At 33.7% G+C, this 26,335-nt stretch overlaps 1 protein-coding gene across 4 annotated transcripts in view; it reads right to left on the bottom strand.

The window, feature by feature from the left end:
* Nucleotides 1–1,687: 1,687 nt before the first annotated feature.
* The window catches only part of Keap1 (kelch like ECH associated protein 1), a 67,058-nt gene continuing 42,410 nt past the window's right edge, over nucleotides 1,688–26,335 (bottom strand). For all 4 annotated transcript variants that reach the window (XM_085814462.1, XM_085814465.1, XM_085814464.1 and 1 more), the window contains 3 exons: nucleotides 25,603–25,808; nucleotides 22,614–22,790; nucleotides 1,688–1,943 (listed from right to left, as the gene is read on the bottom strand). In XM_085814462.1, coding sequence (XP_085670588.1) covers nucleotides 1,792–1,943; nucleotides 22,614–22,790; nucleotides 25,603–25,808 — 535 coding nt within the window. In that variant the 3' untranslated portion in view covers nucleotides 1,688–1,791. The remainder of the gene's footprint in view (nucleotides 1,944–22,613; nucleotides 22,791–25,602; nucleotides 25,809–26,335) is intronic.

The following is a 26,335-nucleotide window of genomic DNA, read 5'->3' as shown; positions in this document are numbered from 1 at the left end:
GAGAATGAACCACTAAGCACCACATATAAAAAATGCACACATTTTAAATAATGTTATGTAACATTTAATAAAATTACATTTACTAATGAGCAAAAATTTTACAAAATTATTATTTAAAAACAAGAGAATAGCTAATAAAATAACATACAAAGAAGTTGATAAATGACAGAAGAAAACTCCTGTTATGAAAAACAAGGTATAATATACTAATTCAGAAGTCAAACAACAAAAATCAGCGTTAATTTACAAAATTTTCACAGGACTAGTTTCAATGGTTTTACCGAACCATCATCTTCAGCTGCAAAACCGCAAATGAACAAGATGGGAAATAATGTTTAGATAAGATAAGAAAGCCTGGACAAGAATAAGCAAGTGGCGCCATCTGTTGGCGAAACCAGAACTAAAACATAATTTCTCTAAAAGCCGAAGGCAAATTTGGATTGGAATTAGGATCGTTAACTAGAACAGAAAGATTTTTATGAATGTGAAATGCCTCTAGAAAATCCAGTTCTCCAATGGAAGATGTTTTTTGAATAATTTTGGCAGCAGAAAAATTAAAAGTGTGATTTTTCTGCTGCCAAAATTATTCAAAAAACATCTTCCATTGGAGAACTGGATTTTCTAGAGGCATTTCACATTCATAAAAATCTTTCTGTTCTAGTTAACGATCCTAATTCCAATCCAAATTTGCCTTCGGCTTTTAGAGAAATTATGTTTTAGTTCTGGTTTCGCCAACAGATGGCGCCACTTGCTTATTCTTGTCCAGGCTTTCTTATCTTATCTAAACATTATTTCCCATCTTGTTCATTTGCGGTTTTGCAGCTGAAGATGATGGTTCGGTAAAACCATTGAAACTAGTCCTGTGAAAATTTTGTAAATTAACGCTGATTTTTGTTGTTTGACTTCTGAATTAGTATTTATTCGGCGTGTTATTGTGTCTTAATTAAGGTATAATATAGTTTAATAAAAAAAAACTTTAACATATTATTGTAATATGCTTATGTAGCATCGAAAAAAAAATATACAGAATTTAGAGCTTTGCTACAGTTTATTCTTTTCTTGAAAAGAACTGCTATTTCCAGCAGAAATGTGAGTCCAAGTTTATAATAATTTATATTTACATGAAAACAGAATACATGTGTCACTTGACTGACATGAAGTTTCACACATATATTAAAAATAACACTGCTTGGTTTCCACATGTGTAACTATTTATAAGTGTGCAAATTCTGACAAACTAGATGATTAATTATTATCAGAATGTTTCTTCAAAGTGCAGCTAAGTGAACAGACAGAAACAGATCACTATACAGTCATTTATATAACAATTAAATTTTCTTTGGCAAATACATGTTAACTGCCATTCAGTTCAAGCTTATATGAAACATATAACTATAATACATTCAACTCCATAAGACTGCCATTTTGCAATCTGCTTTTTGAATTTAAAACATATAAATTATGATCAGCTCTTTTACATTATTTTCGACATGGAATGAATAACAGCACTTCTGGCACTTTTACACATAAAACTTCAAATGCAGTATACAAATTTAAAAGCAGTGAATGTAATTAAAAAAAGTAATATTCAGTTAGCAAGCACACACTTTAATTCAGCTGGAAAGTATTTTAGAATCACACTTACATAACTTCACACACAAATCAAAATAAAAGTATTTGGCCATAATATCATTCATTTAAGGTTTTTTATTTTCCTAGAGAAGAGATAAATATTTCTAAAGCAGGAGCACCATACAAGAATTAGAACTTATATGAAGATGCAAACACCAATTAAGAAATTCCATGAGCTAAACATGGAGCTCTCCATACAGCTGAAGCTTGTCCACTGCGTGCACATGACATTTTTGGTGCAGCTTCCCACGTATCCTTTTCTGGATCATATACTTCCACAGTATTTAGAAAATTAGTACCATCATATCCACCTGCAAGATGTACAAAAGTCATATTAAGCAAGTAAATAGGTTATTTACAGCTGCCATTTTTAATACTTTTTGAGAAAATAGTACATAACGCATTCTTATCACGAAGATCCAACTACCTCTGATCTCTGAAAATGAACAAAATTTGTGAGAACTATGTCTAGTTAAAAAAAGATACCAATCATTACTGATAATCTTATTTTCTAGGCCGATTGAAGAGAAGATCAAAACCATCTAGAAAAAATGATAACCATCTTAAGCATGGATTCTCAGCCCTGTCACTGCTGTGCCAGCCAATGGTTTTACATGTATCAGCAATATAAAAATCTTCAATACAATTCAATAAAATTAAATAAGTTTTCAATAAAATGTAATTTTTTATAGTTAGTAATTAATTAGAAGGATTTAATTAGCATATTTGTTTTAAAATTATTTATTTATAATTGCTAGTTATAATTTTAAATGGACAGACATCTCAGTTTGATTGGGTATTACCCAATTTGAAGGTATGGTTCCAGGATTCTGGCCAGTTTGTCCTTTTGATCTAGTTACTTCTTTAAAAATGTCAAAACTGATTGTTTTGAACAATAACTATCATAAAATCAAAGAACAGATCTCGACTTAAAGATGGACATTTTGATGATTGCTTACGAGCAAGAATATCATCATACTGATACTGAAAAATAACACTGAATTGCTGAGTTCAAAAGTCAGCCATTTCTAATCTTTTTTAAACTGATTTTTTTTTCTAGTTTAATTAAGACATAAATACACAAGACTTGGTCAATTCTAGAGTTTGGAAATTTCTGCATATTAGATCATCAGTTTAAATCTAGTAAGATGGACATGCAGACATGGCAATATTGAAGTTTTGCTTATTGCTTCGATAAGACAGAAGAATGCTAATCACTCAAAGGCCAAAAGTGTAATCATGGCCAAGATAAAAAAACAGCGTTAATCAATACATTATTGCTGGATACGCTGCCACCCTCTGGCCAGCAAGTGTTTGAAAGTGATATGCAGGAATCTTGGTTAAATGGGAGAAAAACTGCAATTACTTGCTTCTCTTCGTTGAATCCTCCATTCATAGATTTTATAGGAGGGAGAGCACTTTCTCCCATATTTCATCATATTTATTTATTTTTCAGCTGGTAGTCCAAGTCCAAAGCTTTAGATTCTGGAATTTGTACTATATATATTTCATATACAAAAAAGATGAACTGCAAAATAAATCTTTATCCATGACATAATTTTTTAAATACATTCACTGAAAAACGACACCAATACAAATTCACATTGCACAAAAGCAGATGCCTGGAGGTTACCAAATTATAAAAATGGAAGCAGTGAAAATTCTAATAAATTATTAAAAAAAAAATTACAGAACATCCAAGCAGATTTTCCTTGGGATGATGTCACCATATGGTATGGAAATTTGTCTGTGGCCAATAACAGATATTGACAATAACCCCTAGATATTTTAAGCTAGAAAAGTATATTCTAATTTCTTATATTAAACAGGCTATATTTTATTCCAGTATTTTGGCTAAAGTAACAAAATGAAGTGTTTTATTGTTTCAAGTAGAGGTTATTTTCTGTTTACTGCACCAGATACTGCCAAAGATAAACCTTGGTGCAAAATCTAATTAGATCTCAGCAACCCTAATGTTTTACATGCAATTAATATAATACATAATACTTAACGTGCAAGGTGCCAAGGCTGTGCGAGATGCCAAATTGTGTAATTCTCTGATTTATTTTAAGTGAAAACAGATTGATGTGCGCATACCGGTGAACAAAATTATTTTCCAAGTACACAGTGATCTGTTTTTGCTTAAAAAAGCATCAGAGAATTACATAAATTTGGCAAAGAATGACCATCTGCACTTCAGCAAAAAGGCAATAGGAAATCTAGGATGAAAATTTAATGAATTGATGTTCATTCTTCCCACTTGTTTGCAATGATATTAAGTCCTGGTCCAATATAAACAGGCTATCACTTTTGGTGCTTTGATGCACATTTGGTGACTGGTGCCCCATTAACATAAAAGCACCCAAGTTGCTTTATAGTAGGAATTTTACTAGAGCACTGTATTGTGTATACAACAATGAAAATAATGTTGTCTGTTTTGTTGTCTTAGACTGCTTTATATCTCTCTGAAGGAGGAGATGAATCTACACAAGCTGATATAATGCTCATAAAAGTGTGGCATGGCTAAGCTACTAAAAAGCGCTGCTATAAAAGAATAACTTTAAATGAAACAGCTAATTTTAATCATATAATTTTATATAATACTCATATAATTTTAATGTAATACACATTTTTGTTTATTATTACTACAACTATTTACTTCTAATGTTAATTAATGAAAATAATTTTCACGGAATATGAGAAACACTTTAATGTAATCTAAAATATAATAAAGTGTTATTGAAAGTGAATTAATCACCCACCTATTTGTATACACACAATTTCTACTTTCACCTGAGATTATACAGTCAAAAGTCGTTAATCCGGACTCGTCGGCAATTTCGGATTATCGATTTTTCCAGATTATAGATCTTCAATTTAAATCTGGTAAGATGGCATGCAGAAGTCATAAAATCAAAAATATGAAACCGTAATTTATGAAATAAAGAGCAATTATGATCTAAAGAGTATCAAAATTTACAAAAAAAAAAAAAAAAAAAAAAAAAAAAAAAAAAAAAGCTTAATATTTATTTGTTTACTTTATTAAACATTTCTTTCAATGTAAGTTGTTAAGTTGCTTCATTTTTTATGTGATAATACTTTCTCTTTAATTCTATAAACAGACATAATTTCTTGTTCAGTTACAAAGTTCCACTGTTCAAGTCCTATAATTGCTGCGTCGAGAATACCGACTAATTTATCAATCGAAATTTTTTCGTTTTCAATAACCTCTGTGTCACTTTCTTCGCTATCGGAAGCGAATTATAATGACGAGGAATTTGATTAAAATTATATCAAAGATGGAGTACATCGAGATGAAATACTTTATTTAGTAAGGAATTATAAGCCAAATAAAATAAAAACATCTGCCCTGAAGATAAGGATAGTGCTGACAGATCAACTTCCAGTTCATTGCGCACCGCGACGTTCCTGTTGGCTTTAGTTTTCCACATGCAAATTTTGATCGGAGGTCAATCGGCGGTAAGCTAACATGATTGCCGCTGATTGGCCGATGACATCAAGACTGGCAGGTTGGCCGAGTATTATATATATGTACGCCGGTATCGGCGAATGTCTTGTTCTCTTGTGTTACTATGAGTTAGCATAATGCTAGTTTGCTTTCAATGAAATGATTTTAAATGTAAAGGCTACAGTGTTAGCTCTTTTATTTTAATTTACGGAATAAAGCATGAATTTTATTTAGATTAGTCTTAGCTTTATTTAAGGGAAGCAAAATATGCTTTGCCTTCATCACCACTGCCAACAGGGTTATGGGCCTAGCGCCAACAGCTAATCAGTCATCCAGTTCAACTCAGCATTGAGGGAATGTATGTGAAGAGGGCCGTTATCCACGAAAAGAAGCTGACCTGTCTTAGAAGTTTGTTCAAGTTGTTGTGCTCACACTTAATTGAAGATGTCATTACTACCTGAAGGTTTTGAGCTGTTAAACCATGACAACTGGGATCGATGGAAAGTCGACATGAAAATGCTGTTACTGGATAGAAATTGTTGGAGCTTCATAGAGGACAAAGAACAAGAATTAGATAAAAGTGCAACAAGGTGTGAAAAGCAGTTCACACTGAGAGAGAACAGAGCCTTCACTACATTATATTACGGAATTAAAACTGAGTTCAGGCAGCTGATACAAGAATGTTCAAGTGGTAAAGAAGCATGGGAAGTTCTACAGAAACAATTCAAACCCAAAACAAGAGCAAGGAGTTACTGGATGAGTTTTTTAGTATTAGATATACACTAAATGAAGAAATAGGATTATTCATCGCGAAGATAAGAATGACTGCGAAGAAGTTGGCTGAAGCTGGTCACAACTTGGCAGATCTTTTTAAAGGATTTCAGGCAATAAGGAGATTACCCCAGGAATACTCCGGCATTGTACAGTTGATCTATAGGTGGAAGGACGAAGATTTTACACTGGAAAGAATTGCTGAAGAGCTGGTAAGGGAAGAAAGCCGACTTCACCAGGTAAATGCCGATTTAGAAGACAGCAAGGTAAGCCTGTTTAATACTATTGATTCAAACGCAGGGAAAGATAATGTTGAAAATAAAACTAAATCTACGAAAAAGATGGGGAATATGAGAAAAGGACCTTGTTTCAGATGTCATAAATTTGGGCACTTAATCGCTCAATGTAAAGAAAATGTAAGTAAAAATCAGAAGTTTAAAATAGACGATAAAAATGGACAGTTTAAAGATAAAGAATTAATGTTAGTAGAAAATTATGTAACAACTACAGATAAAGATAACGCAGATAAATTTAATTGGGTCGTAGATACTGCAGCTACAACTCATTTCTGTAATAATAGAAATTTAATGACAAATTTTGAAGAAATAAATGATATACGTATGTCTTTAGCTGTAGGAAATTGTGAAAGTAAAGTTCTAGGGAAAAGTACCATCAAATTTGCAGTAAAAGTAGGCAATCGAATAAATTGGATTGAGTTAGATAAAGTGTTATATAATCCAAATCTAAGAAGAAATTTATTATCGGGAGCAAGGTTAGAAAAGGCAGGTGCTCATTTTGTGATTTCAAAAGGGAAGATGTGGATATACTTTAATAATTGGGATAGATTATGCTATGCTAAATGATATGACAGATTTTATCATGTAAAACCATTTAGATATGCAACAGGTAAAAGGGAAGCTGGTTACGGTACAGAAATTGGAAAGTTAAATAAAGTAGACGATGCAATGCTATGGCATCGGAGATTTAACCACGTAAATTTTGATTATATTAAGAAAACTAGTAAGAATCAAAGTGTGAAAGGGTTACCAGAAATTGGAAAACCAATAGAGAGGTGTGAATCATGTATTATTCCTAAATCTAGTAGAAAAACTTTTAAAACTGTTTCGAAGAGATCGGATAAACCATTGCAGTTGGTTTATTTAGACGTTTGTGGCCCACTAACCAGTTCCGTAAATATTTCCTTGCTATTGTAGATGACTATAGTAGAATAGTAACAGTGTATTGTATGAAAAATAAAAATGAATCGTTCTACAACTTTAAGAATTATCATAGGCAAATGGAAAGACTGACGAATAGAAAATTAATAAGTATACGCACCGATAACAGTGGGGAATTCTGTAACAGGCAATTCGAAGAGTACTTAGCCAAAAATGGAATTAGAGTTGAACGCACAAACGCATACACCCCAGCCTTTTTAACCGAACGGCATTAGACGCAATTAAAGCTATGCTCAGTGATGGTAAAATGGGAAAAGAATGGTGGGCAGAAGCTCTTGGCTGTTTCGTACATATGTGGAACAGAGTATGTCATAAAAGCAACCGAACCCCTTATGAAATGTTCCTAAATAGAAAACCCAGTGTTGTTTATTTTAAAATATTTGGTTGTAAAGCCTATGTTGGTGTGCCAAAACAGATTAGAAATAAATACAAATGAGGTACAAAGAAGGAATCATGGTAGGTGTTTTGGCCTCCTCGGTGATTGCGGTGATTTGTGCCCAGAGGCCGCACCGCACAAAAAGTTAGTTGCGTTACAGAACGTAAGGGAAGCGGACACGCCAAAATGTCGGGCGCATTACGGATAATTGAGGTAAATGCATCGTATCTGTCAGGTGGCAGAAAACTAGTATGATGTATCAATTCACATGCCAGGTGGCAGAATATGTCTATCATGTACATGCCAGGAGGCATAACGCTTGTAAACATGCCAGGTGGCATACGACTTGTAAATAAATTGTAAATAAATGTACAGTAAAATATCTTGGTGCAATAGATCAAGCAGCAAGCATCAACAACCTTCTGATCATTTGGATACATACATTTTTTTTTTGGTGACACCGGACTTGATTTGTGAAGATGAAGAATGGACGAAGAAAATTAGTGAGTTCATGACTGAAAAGCCAGGATTTAACGCGAAGAAATTCGAGGTAGGCCCTTTTTCATTTTTCCAGTTTTGAATAGAATTGTTGAATAAAAATCTTGGTGATTATTATAGTTGATAGAATCTAATGGGAAAAAATGGAGGCTATGAATAAGGTAAAGAAGTTGCGTACGGTGACGCGTAGCTTAACTACTAAGTTGATGAGTAAAATAGATTCTGCATTGTTAGAAGAGGGTGAAACCGCGGATGAGAAATTAAAAGAATTCTTTAAATGTTACTAGTGGTTCTTATGGACATTTATTATCCCCTATTTTGTTAAAGTTAATACCCGAGAATTTAACTCTAGAATTCACTAGGAAAAGAAGTGATAAACAAAATTTCGATGTTAATGAACTACTAACGTTCTTGAAAACGGAAGTGGAATGTAGGGAAACATCAATGATGTTAGCGCGTTCTAAGAATTTTGATGTAAATGAAACATCAATACGAAACAAAAGTTCCCATCAAGGTTATCAAAATAAATCTTACATGCATTCTAAAAGAAATATTTACAGTACGAATAAGCAAGGTGCTTCAGTATTAAGTAGTCAAAGCAAAACTCCCTCTAAATACTTTCAAAAATCACATTTTAATCGAAATCGAAAGTTCTCTACCCCGCCTAAGAAAGAGAATCAAAATGTCTGCATATTTTGTTTATCTGCTTGTCATATGAATCATGATTGCGCAGTTGATTTAAAGGCTCGCCGAAAGGCATTAATGGATTGAGGTTTATGTTTTATTTGCTTTTCAAAAGGGCATCCAAGGCGTTTCTGTGCTCATAAAGATGAAAAATGCAGACTGTGCAATGTCCAAGGTTTACATAATTCGTTAATATGTGACGCCGCATCGAAAGGTTTAGAGACGGATACTTCCAATCAGACAAAACAAACGCCAATCCCTGAAGCTTCTCTTTCGCTCTTATGTAATGAAAATAATAACAAAATTAAACCACCGACTTCAGTTCTTTTACAGACGTTTTCGGCAGCAGTTAGGTGTAAAGGGGGGAATGAAAAGGTATTACGTTGTATGCTAGATTCAGGGTCAACAAAGTCATTCATCTTACGAGAAGTGGTTGATTCACTGGGGTTGAAAATTATTAATAAAGAAGTGCTTATTATTTTCACATTTGGATGCAAAGATGCAAAAGAGCGCTTGTATGATATCGTAGAAATCGTATTGCAAAATGTAAGCCATCCCAATAAAAAGATAAAAATTAACACAATAGTCATTGATTCTATAACACTAGGGCAAGTAAAAGTTCCTTCTCGGTGGATACGAAAGATGGCGCTTGAGAAGGGAATAGAATTAGCAGATGCTGGTACGAGTGACGAAATTCAAGTATTAATAGGTTCGGATTATATTTGGGAAATTTTAGGAGAACGAAACGTGAAGATTTGTAAAAAATTAGTTGCAACAGAAAACACTTTCGGTTTTGTGATTCAAGGCAAAGACGAAGGATCAAAGTGTAAGGACGCAAGAGTTAATCATATAACCGTTGTAAATGAGGATTTGAGGATAAATGAGGAGGATAAAAAATTATGGGAATTAGAAGCAATTGGGATAAGTTCGGATAAAGAAATATTTCTATCAGATAAAGAAATTTTAGAGTCATTTGAACGAAATACAACTTACAAGAATAAAAGGTATGAAACTCGATTATTGTGGAAAGAGGGTGTTGAAGGTTTAAATAACAATTATGAAATCGCAAAACAGCGTTTACAATTTTTAAATAATAAGTTTCAGAAAAATAGCGAGCTATATTTAAAATATAATGAGATAATTAATGAACACTTGAGAGATGGTATAGTGGAACGGGTAGATACATATTTAAATAGTAGTTTGAAAACGGGGTATTACATGCCTCATCATGCGGTAGTGCGCGAGCAGAAGGATTCTACAAAGGTTCGAATAGTTTTTGACGCTTCTTCTAAAAGTAAGGGAAATTTATCACTTAATGATTGTTTGGAAAGCGGACCTAATTTAAATCCTGATTTGCTAAAGATTATCATTAAATTCAGGGTACATTCAATTGCGTTTTGTGCCGACATTCAGCGTGCATTTTTAGAGGTAGGCTTAGCTAAAGAAGATAGGGATTTTTTAAAGTTTTTGTGGATAAATGAGGAAGGGTCAAATTTCGATCACAGTAATTCCAACTTACAAGTTCTTCAACACAATCGAGTTCCTTTCGGGGTCAAGTGCTCACCTTATTTATTAACAGCTACAGTAAGACTGCATTTAAAAAAGTATGAAGATGCCTACTAAGAGGCATGCAGTATGTTAAAAGAGCTTTACGTAGATGATTTAATTTCTGGGACAGTTAATGTAGCAAAGGCCTTACATTTAAGCAAGGACATCATTTTCATTCTTAGCGAGGCCAGTATGAATTTACGTAGATGGGTTTCAAACTCACCTGAGCTGAATGAACTATGGAAACTTAATGGAATTGACTCTCGTGAAACATCTGAAGACTCTTTGGTGCCGTTGAAAGTTTTAGGTCTTATCTGGGACAATGTCAATGATAATTTGAAAATAGATGTATCTCAGTTTGAGAAGTTACAAAATCTCAAAGTAACTAAACGCATCATTTTAGCAGCATGTGGTATGCTCTTTGATCCCTTAGGAATTATGAATCCATTTACTGTTCGAATTAAACTCTTAATGCAAACTATGTGGGAAAAGGGTATTCAATGGGACGAAAATGTTCCCCTTGATACAGAATTCATATTTCAGGAATGGTTAAAGGAAGTTGAAAAAATAAAGTTTTTCGAAATTCCCAGACAGTACTTCAGTGATATGTGTTGGAAGTTTATAGAAGTTCAAATATTTTCTGATGCCAGTCCCAAGTGTTATGGTGCCGTAGCATATTTTAGATTTAAGAAGAAAAATAAATGTAAAACAAGTTTCATAATGTCGAAATCCCGTTTGGCTCCATTAAAAAGGGTAACACTCCCTAGGCTTGAACTTTTGGGAACATTAATTTCTGCAAGATTAGGTTCGTATTTTCAATCGATATTTCCGCAGTTGGATAAGGGAAATATATTTTACTGGACTGATTCCCAAATTTGCATTCACTGGATCAAGGGATCTGCCAACGAGTGGAAACAATTTGTTAGAAATCGTGTGGTAGAAATCAAGGAGAAAACAATTTTAAACAACTGGTACTTTTGCAGTGGGAAGACAAACCCTGCTGATAAACTTATGAGGGGATGGATGCTGAAGCTCTAATTAATGATAGTGATTGGTTTTCTGGGCCACCCTGGCTTTCAGAAGTAGATATTCGACATCACATAAACGAAATGAATACCGAAGCTGACTTGCAAAACGTTAGTGAAGAACGTAAATGTGTTACTTTGAAAACACTTGTGGAATCTACAGAACCGTTACTAAATCTTGAACTGTACGGAAATTTAACCAAAGTACTGGGAATATTGGCTTATGTTCTGCGCTTTGTGAACAACTGTAAATCCGCTCGTGAAAAGCAATCTGGTGTGCTTACCGCCTATGAGTTACGGAAGGCTTCAGAATTTATTATAAGAAATGTTCAACTTAATGAATTTTCAGAAGAAATTAAGGCTTTAAAGACAGAACAACCGATTAAAACTAAAAGCAAAATCATTTCACTTAATCCATTTCTAGATGAAAACGAAATTTTAAGAGTAGGAGGTAGATTAAGAAACGCAAAAATTACCAGAGAAAGTAAACATCCCATTATATTGCCAAATAATAATCACTTCACAAAATTAATGATACAGCATTATCACAAAAAACATTTACATGGAGGGTTGCATTTAATGTTATCCGCAATAAGACAGAAATACTGGATAATAAGTGCAAAGAATGAAATTAAAAAATGCATTTGGAAATGCATAAAATGTTGCAGAGTACGAGCAGTAACATCTATTCAATTAATGGGAGAACTACCTGCAAGTAGAGTGATTTCAAGTAGAACCTTTTCAAAGGTTGGCGTTGATTATGCCGGCCCATTTTCTGTGAAAATGAAAAGGAGAAGAGGTATAAGACCAATTAAATGTTATATCTGTATTTGCGTTTGTTTAGCTACAAAGGCTATCCATTTAGAGTTTGCTAGCGACTTATCCAGTGAAGCATTCCTAGCTGCTCTAAAACGATTTGCTTCGAGGAGAGGAAAACCTCAAGAAATAAGAAGTGATTGTGGAACTATAGGTTCAAATAAAATCCTCAAGGAAGCAGTTTCATCTGTCCAGTCAACCTCAGAATTTCAAAGGTGGTTAGCAAATGAAAACATAAGGTGGATATTCAACCCGCCAACTGCTCCACATCATGGTGGTATATGGGAGGCAGCTGTTAGATCTATGAAGCTGCATCCAAAGAAATGTGTTGGAACTCAAATTTTGACTTATGAACAGTTTCTAACTCTAATTGCACAAATTGAAGCATGCTTAAATTCGAGGCCAATAACACCGGTCTCCAGTGATCCCAATGATTTGACAGCTTTGACTCCTGGACACTTTATTATAGGGAATTCTTTAACAGCTGTTCCGGAACAAGATTTAACCGAAGTACGAGTATCTCCATTGCAAAGATGGCAACTAACACAGCAGATGTTCCAAGGGTTTTGGAAGCGGTGGTCTAAAGAGTACCTGTGCCAACTACAGCAGCGTAGCAAATGGAGACAGCCTAGCAAAAATATTCGTCTAAATGACTTGGTTCTCATTAAAGAAGATAATATGCCTTCATTACGTTGGAAACTCGGGCGAGTAATAGAGGTGTTTCCTGGAAGAGACAATAATGTCCGAGTGGTTAGACTAAAAACTGTGCACGGGGACATTAAACGTCCTATTACCAAACTGTGTCTTTTACCAGTTGAAGAACATTAACTTAAGTATTTGTTTCATATTGAATATGTTTTATTATTTTTTTTATTTCTTATTGTACTAATAATTTTATTTGTTTGTTCTAGTTTAACCCTCATAGTTAACGTTTCAATATAGTAAGATATAAGATGTTTTGCTAGAAGATTGGTAAGTGTGATATGTAATTTTATACTTTTTGAAGGTTTTTGTATGTTTTCAGTTTCTATATTTTTCATTTACTTGTTTGCATATATTGAAGATTGTATTAAGATGAATGTAATTCATCGGGGGGGGGGAGGATGTTTTGGCCTCCTCGGTGATTTGTGCCCAGAGGGCGCACCGCACAAAAAGTTAGTTACGTTACAGAACGTAAGGGAAGCGGACACGCCAAAATGTCGGGTGTATTACGGATAATTGGGGTAATTGCATCGTATCTGTCAGGTGGCAGAAAACTAGTATGATGTATCAATTCACATGCCAGGTGGCAGAATATGTCTATCATGTACATGCCAGGAGGCATAACGCTTGTAAACATGCCAGGTGGCATACGACTTGTAAATAAATTGTAAATAAATGTACAGTAAAATATCTTGGTGCAATAGATCAAGCAGCAAGCATCAACAACCTTCTGATCATTTGGATACGTACAGTAGGATATGAGAAGGAAACTAGGGGTTATAGGATATGGCTGCCAGAAGAACGCAGATTAATAGAAACCTGTAATGTGAAGTTTGATGAAAAACTGTATGCAGCAAATGGCATTCTGGAACAGAAATCAAAACCTAAATTTAAAAGACTAGAGTAATCTGAGCTATTAGCAGAATCAGATGAAGAACAGGAAATTTCTAGAGAAGAAATAAAGTTGTCAGATGACAAATCTACTCCGAAAGAAGTATCAGACTTAAACTGGCAAAGAAAAGCAGTTAAAAGGCCAGATGGAACACGTACAGACATATATTATTATGTAGAGGGAACAGACACCTGTTTTAGATCTTATAATGATATTGAAAAGTATTGTGAGGCAAGAAATATTAAATTTGAAAAAGATAAGTTCGATTTTAGTGAAAAAAACGAATACTCGGGGAAAGTTAATTTTGTAGAACAGGAGACTAGCTCCGTGTCTGAAGAGGCAAATTCCGTAAAAATAATTAATCACACAAAATTTTAAAGAAGCACGAAAATCAGTAAATGCCGAAGAATGGGATAAGGCAATGAAAGAAGAAATTGACACAATGAAGAAAAGAAAGGTTTGGGAATTAGTCAAAAAGCCAGAAAATAAAACTATGATAGGAAACAAATGGGTCTATACGCTAAAAAGAAATAAAAAGAATCAAGTGGTTAGATACAAAGCACGTTTAGTAGCACAAGGATTCAGGCAGAAAAGAGGTGAAGATTTTGATGACGTTTACAGTCCTGTAGTAAATTTTTCAATCATAAGAATATTTTTCACTATCCTGGTATGTTTATATGGATAGACTAATTGTCAGTTAGATGTAAAGAATGCATATTTATATGCAAACCTAAATGAAAAAATATATATGACCCAACCAGAGGGATTTATCAAAGAGGAAAATAAAGTGTGTTTATTACACAAGGCATTTTCGGTCTACATCAAAGTGGCCGTGAATGGTTTTGTGAATTTGAAAGTACTTCAGAAAATCTACATTTTAAGAAAATACAATGGTGTAATTGTGTTTATAAGAGTTCAAATGTAATTCTCTTGTTATATGTAGATGATATTGTGATTTTTAGTAAAGATCAATATAGTATAGATAAAGTAATTTCACAGCTGAGTAAGTTTTTTGATCTTAAAGTATTAGGCAAAACTAAAACGTTACTTGGAATTGAATTCTTAGAGAAAGAGAATGGGGTTTTTATACATCAGCAAAAATATATCAAAGAAATTTTTGAAAAATTTAAACATTTCCAGATATCAATAACTTTATTTCCCATAGCTAAAGGCACTATTCTTACAAAATTAGATTGTCCATCTACAAGTGCAGAAATTGCGGAAATGCATACATTACCCTTTAGAAATCTGTTAGGATGTTTAGTTTTTGTAGCTAACAGGAAAAGGCCTGATATTACATATTGTTGTGTAATTTGAAGAAAAAGGCTAGAGGGCGCTGTTGCTCGCTTAGTTGTAAGAGAATAAAGTTTGTTCATGTTGAAGGCGGCGGCCTAAGAATACGCTCTGTATATAGTAATTAAAATATTGTTAAAAACGTAAAAGTGTTCAAATTAGTAAACCCACTGAACCACCATCATCTGATTTGGAGATGCACAAAATTATTAGATGGTGCATCGGCGTAAGGAATTAAGGCTTTGTGAAGATTTTAGGTGTTCGATCCAAGTGTTTCGATTTCAATGGATATTTCATATTCAAGTGACAATGGAATTCCAAATAAAGGTAGGGAAATCTTAAATTAATTATTTAGTGATTATTTGTAGTACATTAGTAAGTATTTATTATTGCTGTCGTGGGTGTATTTAAATTAAATAAAATGGAAGAGAAGTTAGATAGATTGAAACGTAAACGTTCCACATTGAGATCGTCTGTTACTAGGTTAATTAAAGTGATTGAAGATAAATTAAAAGTTGAAGGGGAGGAAAATTTGATTAAAGAATTACGAGAATTGTTTGAATTATTAACCGAAAAGAAAAATAATTTAAGAACGCTTGATGATGAAATACAAGAGTTAATTGATGTTAACTTAATTGAAGAAGATTGTAGTATAAGCGAAGAATACAATGACAAATGTATAATTGCTTGTAGTCAAATTAAGCAGTTTCTAGGTACGGTTACCGCAGTACCACCAGCGAGGAATCCCCAAAGTACTGATTTAAACCAGTCTAGTGGTAATGGAATTTTGCATGTAAGTTCCAGTTCTAGTGGGAGTAGTACGCTGAAATTACCAAAATTAATGATTGATAAATTTTGGGGAGACCCCAAACAATGGAATGAATTTTGGAATAGTTTCGAAAATTCGATACATAAAAACGAAACGCTTTCAAAAATACAAAAATTTGTATACTTAAAAACATTCTTAACGGGACAAGCTTCGAATGTTGTGTCAGGCTTTGAGTTAACAGAAAGTAATTATGATAGTTGTGTAGCATTACTAAAGGACAGATATGGTCGAAAAGACCTGATCATTAATTCATTCATGAATAAAATTCTCAATTTAGAAGCCGTTAAAAATTCTGGTAACGTAAAGGCTTTACGTAAATTATATGACGAATTAGATGTTTTGATTCGTAATTTGGAAACTTTAGAAGTAACTTCTGGCTCATATGGACATTTATTAATTCCAATATTATTAAAATTAATTCTGGACGATTTAGTTTTGGAATTTAATCGGCAAAGAGGATCGAAAGATAAAAGTTGAAGTTTCGGAATTAACACAATTTATTAAAACGGAAATAGAATGCAGGGAAGTTTCAAATCTAGTATTAAGCGAAAGGAAAAATCCTGTGCCTCCGCGAGTCGATCAATCAAAATATGAAACTAGAAAATATGTAAAAAATACACCCACGGCTGCATTTTATACTGCAGTTAACCGAAAATGCATCTTTTGTGATAATTTGCACGAGTCATTTAAATGCGAAGTGAATGTTTCTGATAAATTAAAGAAACTAAGATCCGAAAACCGCTGCTTTTCTTGTTTTAAAAAATTCCATACATCAGAAAGGTGCAGAAATAAAACTAAATGTAATAAATGTGGCGGTATGTATCACAATGAATCGATTTGTACTAATAAATCCCTTGTAAACAAAAAGTTGGAACAAGGTTATTCCAAAAATGAAACTGAATCTCTGACTTTGAATTCTGAGGAAAGAAATAAAGTTCAAAACTTAAAATTAATTGCTTCTGTTCCTCAAGGTGATAATAATAATGACTGTAATGCCAGGGAAATATTATTACAAACTTGTACAGTTTATGCTTGTTCTAAGTATAAATCAAAATTAACTAGATTAATTCTTGATCAAGGCAGTCACAGATCCTTTATAACGAAAAAATTGGCCGACCATTTAAAACTTACTCCAATCCGTTATGAAAGACTTTCTATTTATTCATTTGGTGCGACGAAGGCAATGAATCATTCCTATCTGGTCGTTGAAATCGAAATTCAGAATTGGAAACAAAATAATAAAATAAAAATTGAATGTTTGATCTCGGATGTTATTTCCTCGGCGTCCATCAGTGTGCCTAGTAAACAAATTGCAGACTTCATGGAGCATGTGGGGTTGCAGATCGCCGATTGCGCAAGAAAAAATAACATAGCTGTTGAGATATTAATTGGGGGGGATGAATTCTGGAATGTAGTTTATTCTGAAAGAATTAAAATATCTGAAGGGTTGTACGTAGTCAGTTCTGTGTTTGGTTGGGTTGCCGCAGGAATCGAGAAAAATAAAACAAACAAAAATTGTTCTGAAAATTTAGCGGTAATGACAAACACTGTTGTGTTGAAAGATTTAAAAGGTTTTTGGGAATTAGAACATATGGGAATTAATGATTCTGATGATTATTCCGATATTGACTGCGAAATAGTAGACCAGTTTGAAAGAAATTTGCAGTTTAAAAACGGAAGATATGAGGCAAATTTAATCTGGAAATACAGTCCAAATAATTTAGGAAATAATTTTGAGGTAGCTAAGAAACGATTCGCAAACCTTCACAATAAACTAAGTAAAACTCCGCAGATTTTTCAGGAATATAAAAATATAATTGAGAACCAGATATTAGAAGGAATTGTGGAGGAATGTCCAAATAATGATACAAATTTGGGATATTTTATGCCGCACCGAGCAGTGATACGACCTAGTGAAACTACTAAGGTAAGAATTGTGTACGATGCTAGCTCAAGGACAGAGGACACGAATTCGTTAAATGACTGCCTTGAATCGGGACCTAATCTAAATCTAAATATACTAGACATTATGTTAAATTTTCGTAAGTTTAAGATAGCGTTTTGTGGAGACGTTGAAAAAGCCTTTTTGATGATAGGAATTGCTGAAGGTGATAGAAAATTTCTAAAATTTCTTTGGTTTAATGAAAATAATGACTCCTTTAAGATTATGCAAATGTGTCACGTAGCTTTCGGTTTGACTATATCTCCTTTCATTTTGGCCGCCACTATAAAATATCACATTCGAAAATATAACGATAAAATGCCGGACAGTTTCCAAATGTTAAATTCTTCTGTCTATGTCGATGACCTATATTTTGGAGCAGGAACGGTTGAAGATGCATATCGGTTATCTGTAGATGCGGTTAATATATTTAAGGATGCTGGGATGAATTTCAGAAAATTAAGAACTAATTCTAAAGCATTAAACGATTTATGGGTCTCAGATGGGATTAAGGAATCAGACAACAAATTAACTAGTGAATCGAATTTCTTAGGCATGATTTGGAATTCCATTGAAGACGATATAAAGTTAAATTTAAAAAATTTAATTGACTTTTCTACTGGAAACGATTTTGCTACAAAAAGGAAACTTTTTCAAAGCATCGCCCAAATATACGATCCATTTGGATTTATTGCACCCTTTGTTATTCGGGCAAAAATTATTATGCAAGAAATCTGGTGTTCCGGTTCTGGCTGGGATGAGGTCCTTCCTGCAGAGGTTAAGGACAAATTCAACATTTGGCGGGAGGAACTTAATGATTTAACTGAAATATCGATACAGAGAAATTTCTTTGATGACGATCCAATGAATATAAGCCTTCACCTATTTTCGGACGCTAGTCCTAAAGCATATGGGGCCATCTCATATTTCAGATATTGTACGAGTGATTCTAAAATTAAAACTTCCTTTATCATGTCGAAATGCAGAGTTGCACCTTTAAGAGCAATCACGCTTCCTCGTTTAGAGTTAATGGGAGCACTCGTGGCTGCTCGAATGTATAAATATTTGAAAAAATTGTTTGGTGATTTAATTGAGGATGTTTATTTTTGGAGTGATTCCGAAATCGCCATTACTTGGATTAAAGGTTCGCCAAATAATTGGAAACCATTTATCGCCAATCGTGTTACAGAAATACAGAGTATATGCAACAAAAATTTGTGGAACCACTGCGAAGGAAAACAAAATCCTTCCGATTTACTAACTCGAGGAATTAGTGCTCAGTCACTAGTTAAGAATGATCTGTGGTGGCATGGGCCACCCTGGTTACGTTTTCCTATTGAAAACTTTCCAAAACAAAAGAAATTAAAACCAAATTCAGAATCGTTGGAGTTAAGAAAAAGTATTATTTTGACTGCACCTGTAATTAACAATGAATCCCCAATTTTGCATATAGAAAAATTCAGTTCTTTAGGAAAATTACTTCGAATTACTGCCTATGTATTTAGATTTATTGGGAGGCTTCGGAAAAGGTCTACAGAGAATGGACCTTTAAGTGCTTTTGAGATTAAAGCAGCTGAACATTATTGGGTAAAAATTACGCAACGAGAATCGTATCAAGCGGAAATAATTAAGTTATCAAATAAAAAATCAATTCTCGATTCTTCCATCTACTCCCTTAATCCAAGGCTTGATGAGGAGGGAATTCTTCGGTTGAAAGGTCGCATTCAATTTGCAGACTGTCACGAGAATTTAAAACATCCTATTCTATTACCCTCAAAATGCAAGTTTACCGAGTTGATCATCACTGACTCGCATGAAAGGGTATTCCATGCTGGAGTTAATTCGACACTAACTCAGATCAGAGACAAATATTGGATCATTAAGGGAAGACAGCGTGTTAAGACTATCATCAGCAAATGTGTGATATGCAAACGATATAGTGCTCGTCCTGGGGTACAGGATATCGCTCCACTTCCTCCAGACAGAATCCAAGAAGCGCCTCCATTTGCTGTGACCGGGTTGGACTTCGCTGGTCCATTTTTTACGAAAGACAGGCAAGGTAAAGTTTACATGCTGTTGTTAACGTGTGCGGTCACTCGTGCCTTACATATAGAGATAGTAACTGATCTCAGCACTGAAAGTTTTTTGCTAGCTTTCCGAAGATTTTTAGCTCGCCGAGGACTGTGTACTACCGTGTACTCCGATAATGCCAAGACTTTTAAAAGAGCTGATAAAGAACTAAAACATATTTTTAAAACTTTGAGTGATTCATCTGTGAAAGAATTATTTTCTGCTAGAGGCATAAATTGGAAATTTATTATTGAGAGGGGTCCATGGTGGGGAGGGTTTTGGGAGCGTATGGTACGAACCATAAAATCCAGCTTGCGAAAAATTATTGGTCGATCATCCCTTACTGTGAAAGAGCTTGAAACAGTGCTCATTGAAATCGAGGCAATGATTAATTGTAGACCAATTACCTACGTGTTTACCGATCCCAATGAACCTTCTCCACTAGCATCCTCTCATTTTCTGGTTGGTAGACGATTGCTATCTCTGCCTGCTAATAAAATAACATCAAATAATTTGACTGGGTCAAGAAATTCAATTATTAAACGATATAAATACCATCAAGATATTTTAAATCATTTTTGGAAGCGTTGGAGATCAGAGTATCTTTTTAATCTGAGATCTGCCAATATTTGTCCTCCACACTCTAACGCATCTCAGTTTAAAATCAACGATATTGTCTTGATTCATGACGACAAACATCCCAGAAATCTTTGGACAATAGGTAAAATTTTGGAATTAATGCCAGGCAGAGATGGTAAAATAAGATCTTGCATAATTAAAACACCTACTGGTACCTTAAAAAGGCCTATACAATTGTTATATAATATGGAACTTAACTAATGTTTGTATTTGTATTTTTAGGTTTGATTCTCCTGACCCTGCTGATAGGTATTATTTAATGTTTTGTAAAATTTTATGTGCTTATAATTATGTATGCATGTTTGTTATATTTAACCATTTCTCCAGGATTTATTGTCGAAATATTAATTGTATATTCTAGAATATATTATTGAAAGATGAACTCTCCACCGAGTTCAGGTGGGGAGTGTTGTGTAATTTGAAGAAAAAGGCTAGAGGGCGCTGTTGCTCGCTTAGTTGTAAGAGAATAAAGTTTGTTCATGTTGAAGGCGGCGGCCTAAGAATACGCTCTGTATATAGTAATTAAAATATTGTTAAAAACGTAAAAGTGTTCAAATTAGTAAACCCACTGAACCACCATCATCTGATTTGGAGATGCACAAAATTATTAGACATATGCAGTGAATATCTTATCACAATTTCAGGAGAATCCTGGAATTAGGCATTGGGAAGCATTGTTGAAATTGCTTGGTTATCTAAATAGTACTAAATTATATAAGTTAAACTTATCGAAAATTAAACATCTAAATTTATATTGTTATTCAGATGCTGATTATGCAAGTAATAGAGATGACTGTGTGTCCATGGGAGGATTTATAATATATTTAGATGAAGTACCGGTAATCTGGAAAACTGTTAGAGAAAAATGTGTAAGTTTATCAACCATGGAAGCGGAGTAAATCGCCTTATTTGAAGCAGCGAAGGAATTAATGTGGACGAAAATGTCTTACAAGATGAAATTTTAAAGTTTAATTTAAGAGAGTGTAAACTATTTTGTGATAACAAGTCTGCCATTGATTTTTTTAGATCGGGAATAGAAAATCGCCGAACTAAGCACATAGACATAAAATATCACTTTGTTAGAAGACTAGTAAATGATGGAGTGTTTGACCTTTAATTTATCACCAGTAAATTAAATACTGCCGATTTATTTACAAAAGCAGTGACTGCTGTTAATTTAAGAAAGTTTTGTTTAGATGTTTTCAGTGTTTAAAGACAATAAGTGTTTTCGTATAACAGAATTGAACAATGAATTTCTGCATAAGTTTTGTTTTTGCCTTTGCATTAGGAAAAGAGGGCCGTTTGTTGTCTTTAGTTTTCCACATGCGAATTTTGATCGGAGGTCAATCGGCGGTAAGCTAACGTGATTGCCGCTGATTGGCCGATGACATCAAAATCGACGGGTTGGCCGAGTATTATATATATGTACGCCGGTATCGGTGAATGTCTTGTTCTCTTGTGTTACTATGAGTTAGCATAGTGCTAGTTTGCTTTCAATGAAATGATTTTAAATGTAAAGGCTACAGTGTTAGCTCTTTTATTTTAATTTATGGAATAAAGCATGAATTTTATTTAGATTAGTCTTAGCTTTATTTAAGGGAAGCAAAATATGCTTTGCCTTCATCACCACTTTCAACAGTCCCCCCCCCCAAACGCAGAGCAGCGTGAAATTGATAAACAGATTTCGGAATGGTTAGATAAACAAAGGATATGCCTTTATTCATTTTTTGCAGCAATTCCACTTTTTGTGTAATGGACTTCGAACCATACTTTCGCTTTGTAGCTCCTTTACATATTAGTAACTATATATCAGTAATTCTATTTGACATAATCGAAAGTTCAAGCTTACTTTTATAAAATTGCTCTAACAGTCTGCAAAAAATAATAAGCCGGATCCAATTCGAAGATTAAGGAACAACGCAATCTGCAACATTAACTGAATTAGATAGTTTTAGCTTAGCTTATACTGTCCGTTATACATTAAACGCGCATTCTTAAACGTATTTTGCGCATGTGCACACGCATATTCACAGCCGTAATGGTCTTGCGTGCATGCGTCAACGCGATGCATGCGCAGAAAGTTTGTAGCTTTGATGTCCGGATTATAGATCATTCTGGATTATGGGTGTCCGAATTAACGACCTTTGACTGTAATTATTAAAATTTATAAATTAAAACATAAATTTTACCTAAAGCATAAATTTTACCATCCAAAACTGCAACACTTAGGGCACTTCTACGAGAAGACATAGGAGAGACAAAGACCCATTCATTTGTTTCTGTATCATACTTTTCAACAGATTTCAATTGCAGAGCTCCATCATAGCCACCAACGGCATAGATATAATGATCTAAAGCTACTACACCTTTCAAGAAAAGAAAACACAACTTCATTTAAAATAATTAACATTTTTAAATTTTATAGCCATAAACAGAACAGCATATTAATATAAACTTCATCATAAGACATCAGAAATACTTCTCAATGTAATTACAATCATTTCTATTGAAATTAATTTGCATTATAAATACTTAATAATTCATATAATGATGACAAGAAAAACAGTTTTTCATGAATAATCAGTTTTCACTACAGTGATTTATATTAAATTTACACAGATCAGCATCAAATCAATTTTTATAAGCTTAAAATTAACATAAATGTTTTAGGATAAGTTCTGAAGATTTATACACAGAATTCAAGAGATGTTTCATTTCCTCTCAAACTTCTTAAACAATTTATCTTTTGCAGACAAAGAAGAACTTCAACTATTTCCATTTGCAGATATAGAGCTACAAAGAACAACATTCTTTTTATCTAGTGTTCTTTATGAAAATAAGTATGTATTAACATTTAAACTAATAGAAAAATTCATGTCTTCAATTGTCTTACAAGTTTGATTTCTTAGTTCCCTCTTTTATTTTCTAATGCAATATTGTGATGCATTTTCTGACCTAATATGTACTTTTAAATTTATTGCTAAGCAATTTTTATAATTTGAATTGACATTCTGTACACATTTTAATTTCAAGTTAGATTTATCATTTTACTTTTATTTTAATTCACAAAAATGATAAATTCTAGCAGTTTATTTAGTTTCAAAATTTATTTCTATTTGCCTGTGGTTTAATAAAATATTAACAGAAAGTAATGACAAAGTTTGTTCATACATCTCATACATAGTTTATTGGTTAATAAATATAATACTTAAACATTTATGCTTTAAAAAAAAGAAATAAATTATAAATATTTCTCATAGGTTGCTGCTGAAGTAAAATGTTTATCACATCAGCATTTATAAAATAGCTTAGGTTTACCAGATTTTTTTTTTTAAAGAATTTATAACCAGGAACACCAAATTACTTTTTTTCCCCTCAGCTCCTTTCCTTCAATGGTGGGTACTAGCCATTATAAGTGTTGGTCACTATTAAGGCTGGAAGTGGTGGTCATGTTATTACGGAGGCAACTAATAGGTGGCAATCGTTGCCTCCGATGCTCGAATAAGCAATCTTCATCTATATCTTCTCTGGGATTGGAACCCAGGGCCTTCGTTATGGCAGTCAGAGTCACTACCCATTTTCCTATTTGGAGGGTTCATATCGAATACCTTAATGCCATGGTATCGAAACTATGGGTCATGATCCCATTTGGGGTTAAAAAAATTTAGAGCGGAGCTACAAGGTGGATAAAAATCCTAAAAAAGCTGATTCAATGATATACGAGGGCTATCCAGAAAGTAGATTACGTTTTGGAATAAAAAAATAAACAAAGTATAGGAAACAAATTTTATTATATACAGATGAAAGCCACACTCAAATACTACTTTTCTACATAGTCACCATACAAATTAAGGCATTTATCGTAGCGATGTACGAGCTTGGAAATTCCTTCGTCGAAAAATTCGGCCGCCTGCGCCTTCAACCACTTCGTTACCTCTTCTTGCCTTTCATCTTGCACAAAACTTGTGGTAACCAAGCTTTTCGCTGATGATTTCGTGCAACAAACTTCGCGAAATTTGTGGAAAACTCAAAGAAAGTTCCGTTATTGTGAAATTTCGATTTTCACGGACTTTAGCATCGACTTTTCCGAGAAGTTCGGCGGTCACTATGCTGGGTCTCCCACTTCGATCTTCGTCGTGAACATTGGTTCGGCCATTTTGAAATCTTATGACCCACTGACGCACTCCACCTTCAGTGATAATGTTGTCCCCATACACTTCACGAAGCTGCCGATAGATTTCTATCGATTTACAGTTTTTTGCAGTCAGAAACCTTATTACTGAGCGCACCTCGCGGGATTTTCAATTAACGCAGACATTTCAAACCGTCACAGTATCTGAACGGAGCACAGCACGAACCTCTCACTAGCACGGCTAGATGCAGACTGAGCTGCGCAACGCTCTGACCCCAAGATGGCCGCGCTAGCCCCGCCCCTAGCGGACACAGACGGAAACGTAATCTACTTCCTGGATGGCCCTCGTATAACTAAGGGTTAATACTCTGATTGAGGTCTCAAAATAATTTTTGGAGGTCACTTGCTTTTATACAGAGTAATAAAAACATATAATTTGAATACCATTGCCTTAATTAATATACTAACAAATCAGACTAGTGAAAGATTTCTTCCCTCGTAATAGTAATAACAAAGTTTATTAATTCTGTTTTCACACTACATAACTATACCTGCGGTTTCATCAACTTCTCTACAAATGATATTACAATCATATTTAAGAATAAATGTGCATTCTATTATTTCAATAGTACACCAAAATATGTTACTTCATGCAAAAATATGTAACATTATTCTGAAAATTTAAAATCCAGTAAAACTTTTAAAATGCTAAATGTATTAAAAACTTCATCAGTAAACTAAAATTTAAACAAATCTTCTTTGGTGACCTGTAAATCAATGATGCCAAATACAATTGCATATGGGAAAAATGTATGACTTAAAGGCAGTTGATGGGCCATATTATTCTTTTAACAGGATAAGTGTGAAATATACATGCATAAATAAACATATATTCTGCCATAACATGATGCTACAAACATATATTCTGACATAATGTGATGTTACTCATGACAAGTATGTGTGTGGTATATTAAGTTTATAACATATTTGCAAATCATACTTTTAAAATTAAAATATTAACATCATGAACATGAAAATTATAATACCTGCACCACTCCTATTAATATTCATGCTGGCAACTAAAGTCCATGAATCCTTCTCCGGATTGTAACATTCGACTGTATTTAAACGACTATTTCCATCATAACCACCAACAGCATATAACAATCGTTTTACAACAGCCACACCTACACCTATTCGTGCAGTTAACATATTCTGAACTTTGTACCATTTATCCTCTGCAGGATCATACCTATAAAAGAGAATAGAAATTTACCATAAATATGATCCAATTATTGAATATCAAGAGAGATTAGGATAAAACAATGTATCTGAGGTAATATTATCTTTCACATAATGGGCTACCTTGTAGTATGCATTATTATTTATAAAACAAACATGTTTTTAAATTTTTTGTTTTTGTGCAATTCAGGATTTCCTTGATTAGTTTATTTTTAAAGATTTGAAATTGCTTTTAAGAAATTCTCAAGATTCTTTAGGGGCCGGGGGGGGGAATCTGCTTTCGTACTGGTGGAAGCAACAGGCATCCAAAATGCAAAATATTATCTCGATTTTCTCACCACTGGTGAGTTAATGTAAATACAATATTCAAGTCTCCTTATAGCTATTTGCTGGAACATAAAACAATGCAACTGACCACAACATTAAGAGTTCCCAGTTGAAGCTAAAATTATTAACAGGGTCAAACAACCTACTTTACTAACTTTCTCACTTACCAAAACCATGCTGAACAACCAGCATTCACTTCTCATCTAACAA

The sequence above is a fragment of the Stegodyphus dumicola genome, chromosome 4, assembly GCF_044657685.1.
Source record: "Stegodyphus dumicola isolate Sdum_Otavi_A_Nest chromosome 4, ASM4465768v1".
Lineage (NCBI taxonomy): Eukaryota > Metazoa > Arthropoda > Arachnida > Araneae > Eresidae > Stegodyphus > Stegodyphus dumicola.
The sequence above is the reverse complement of the archived record's forward strand: the minus strand, read 5'-3'. Positions and strand labels throughout refer to the sequence as shown.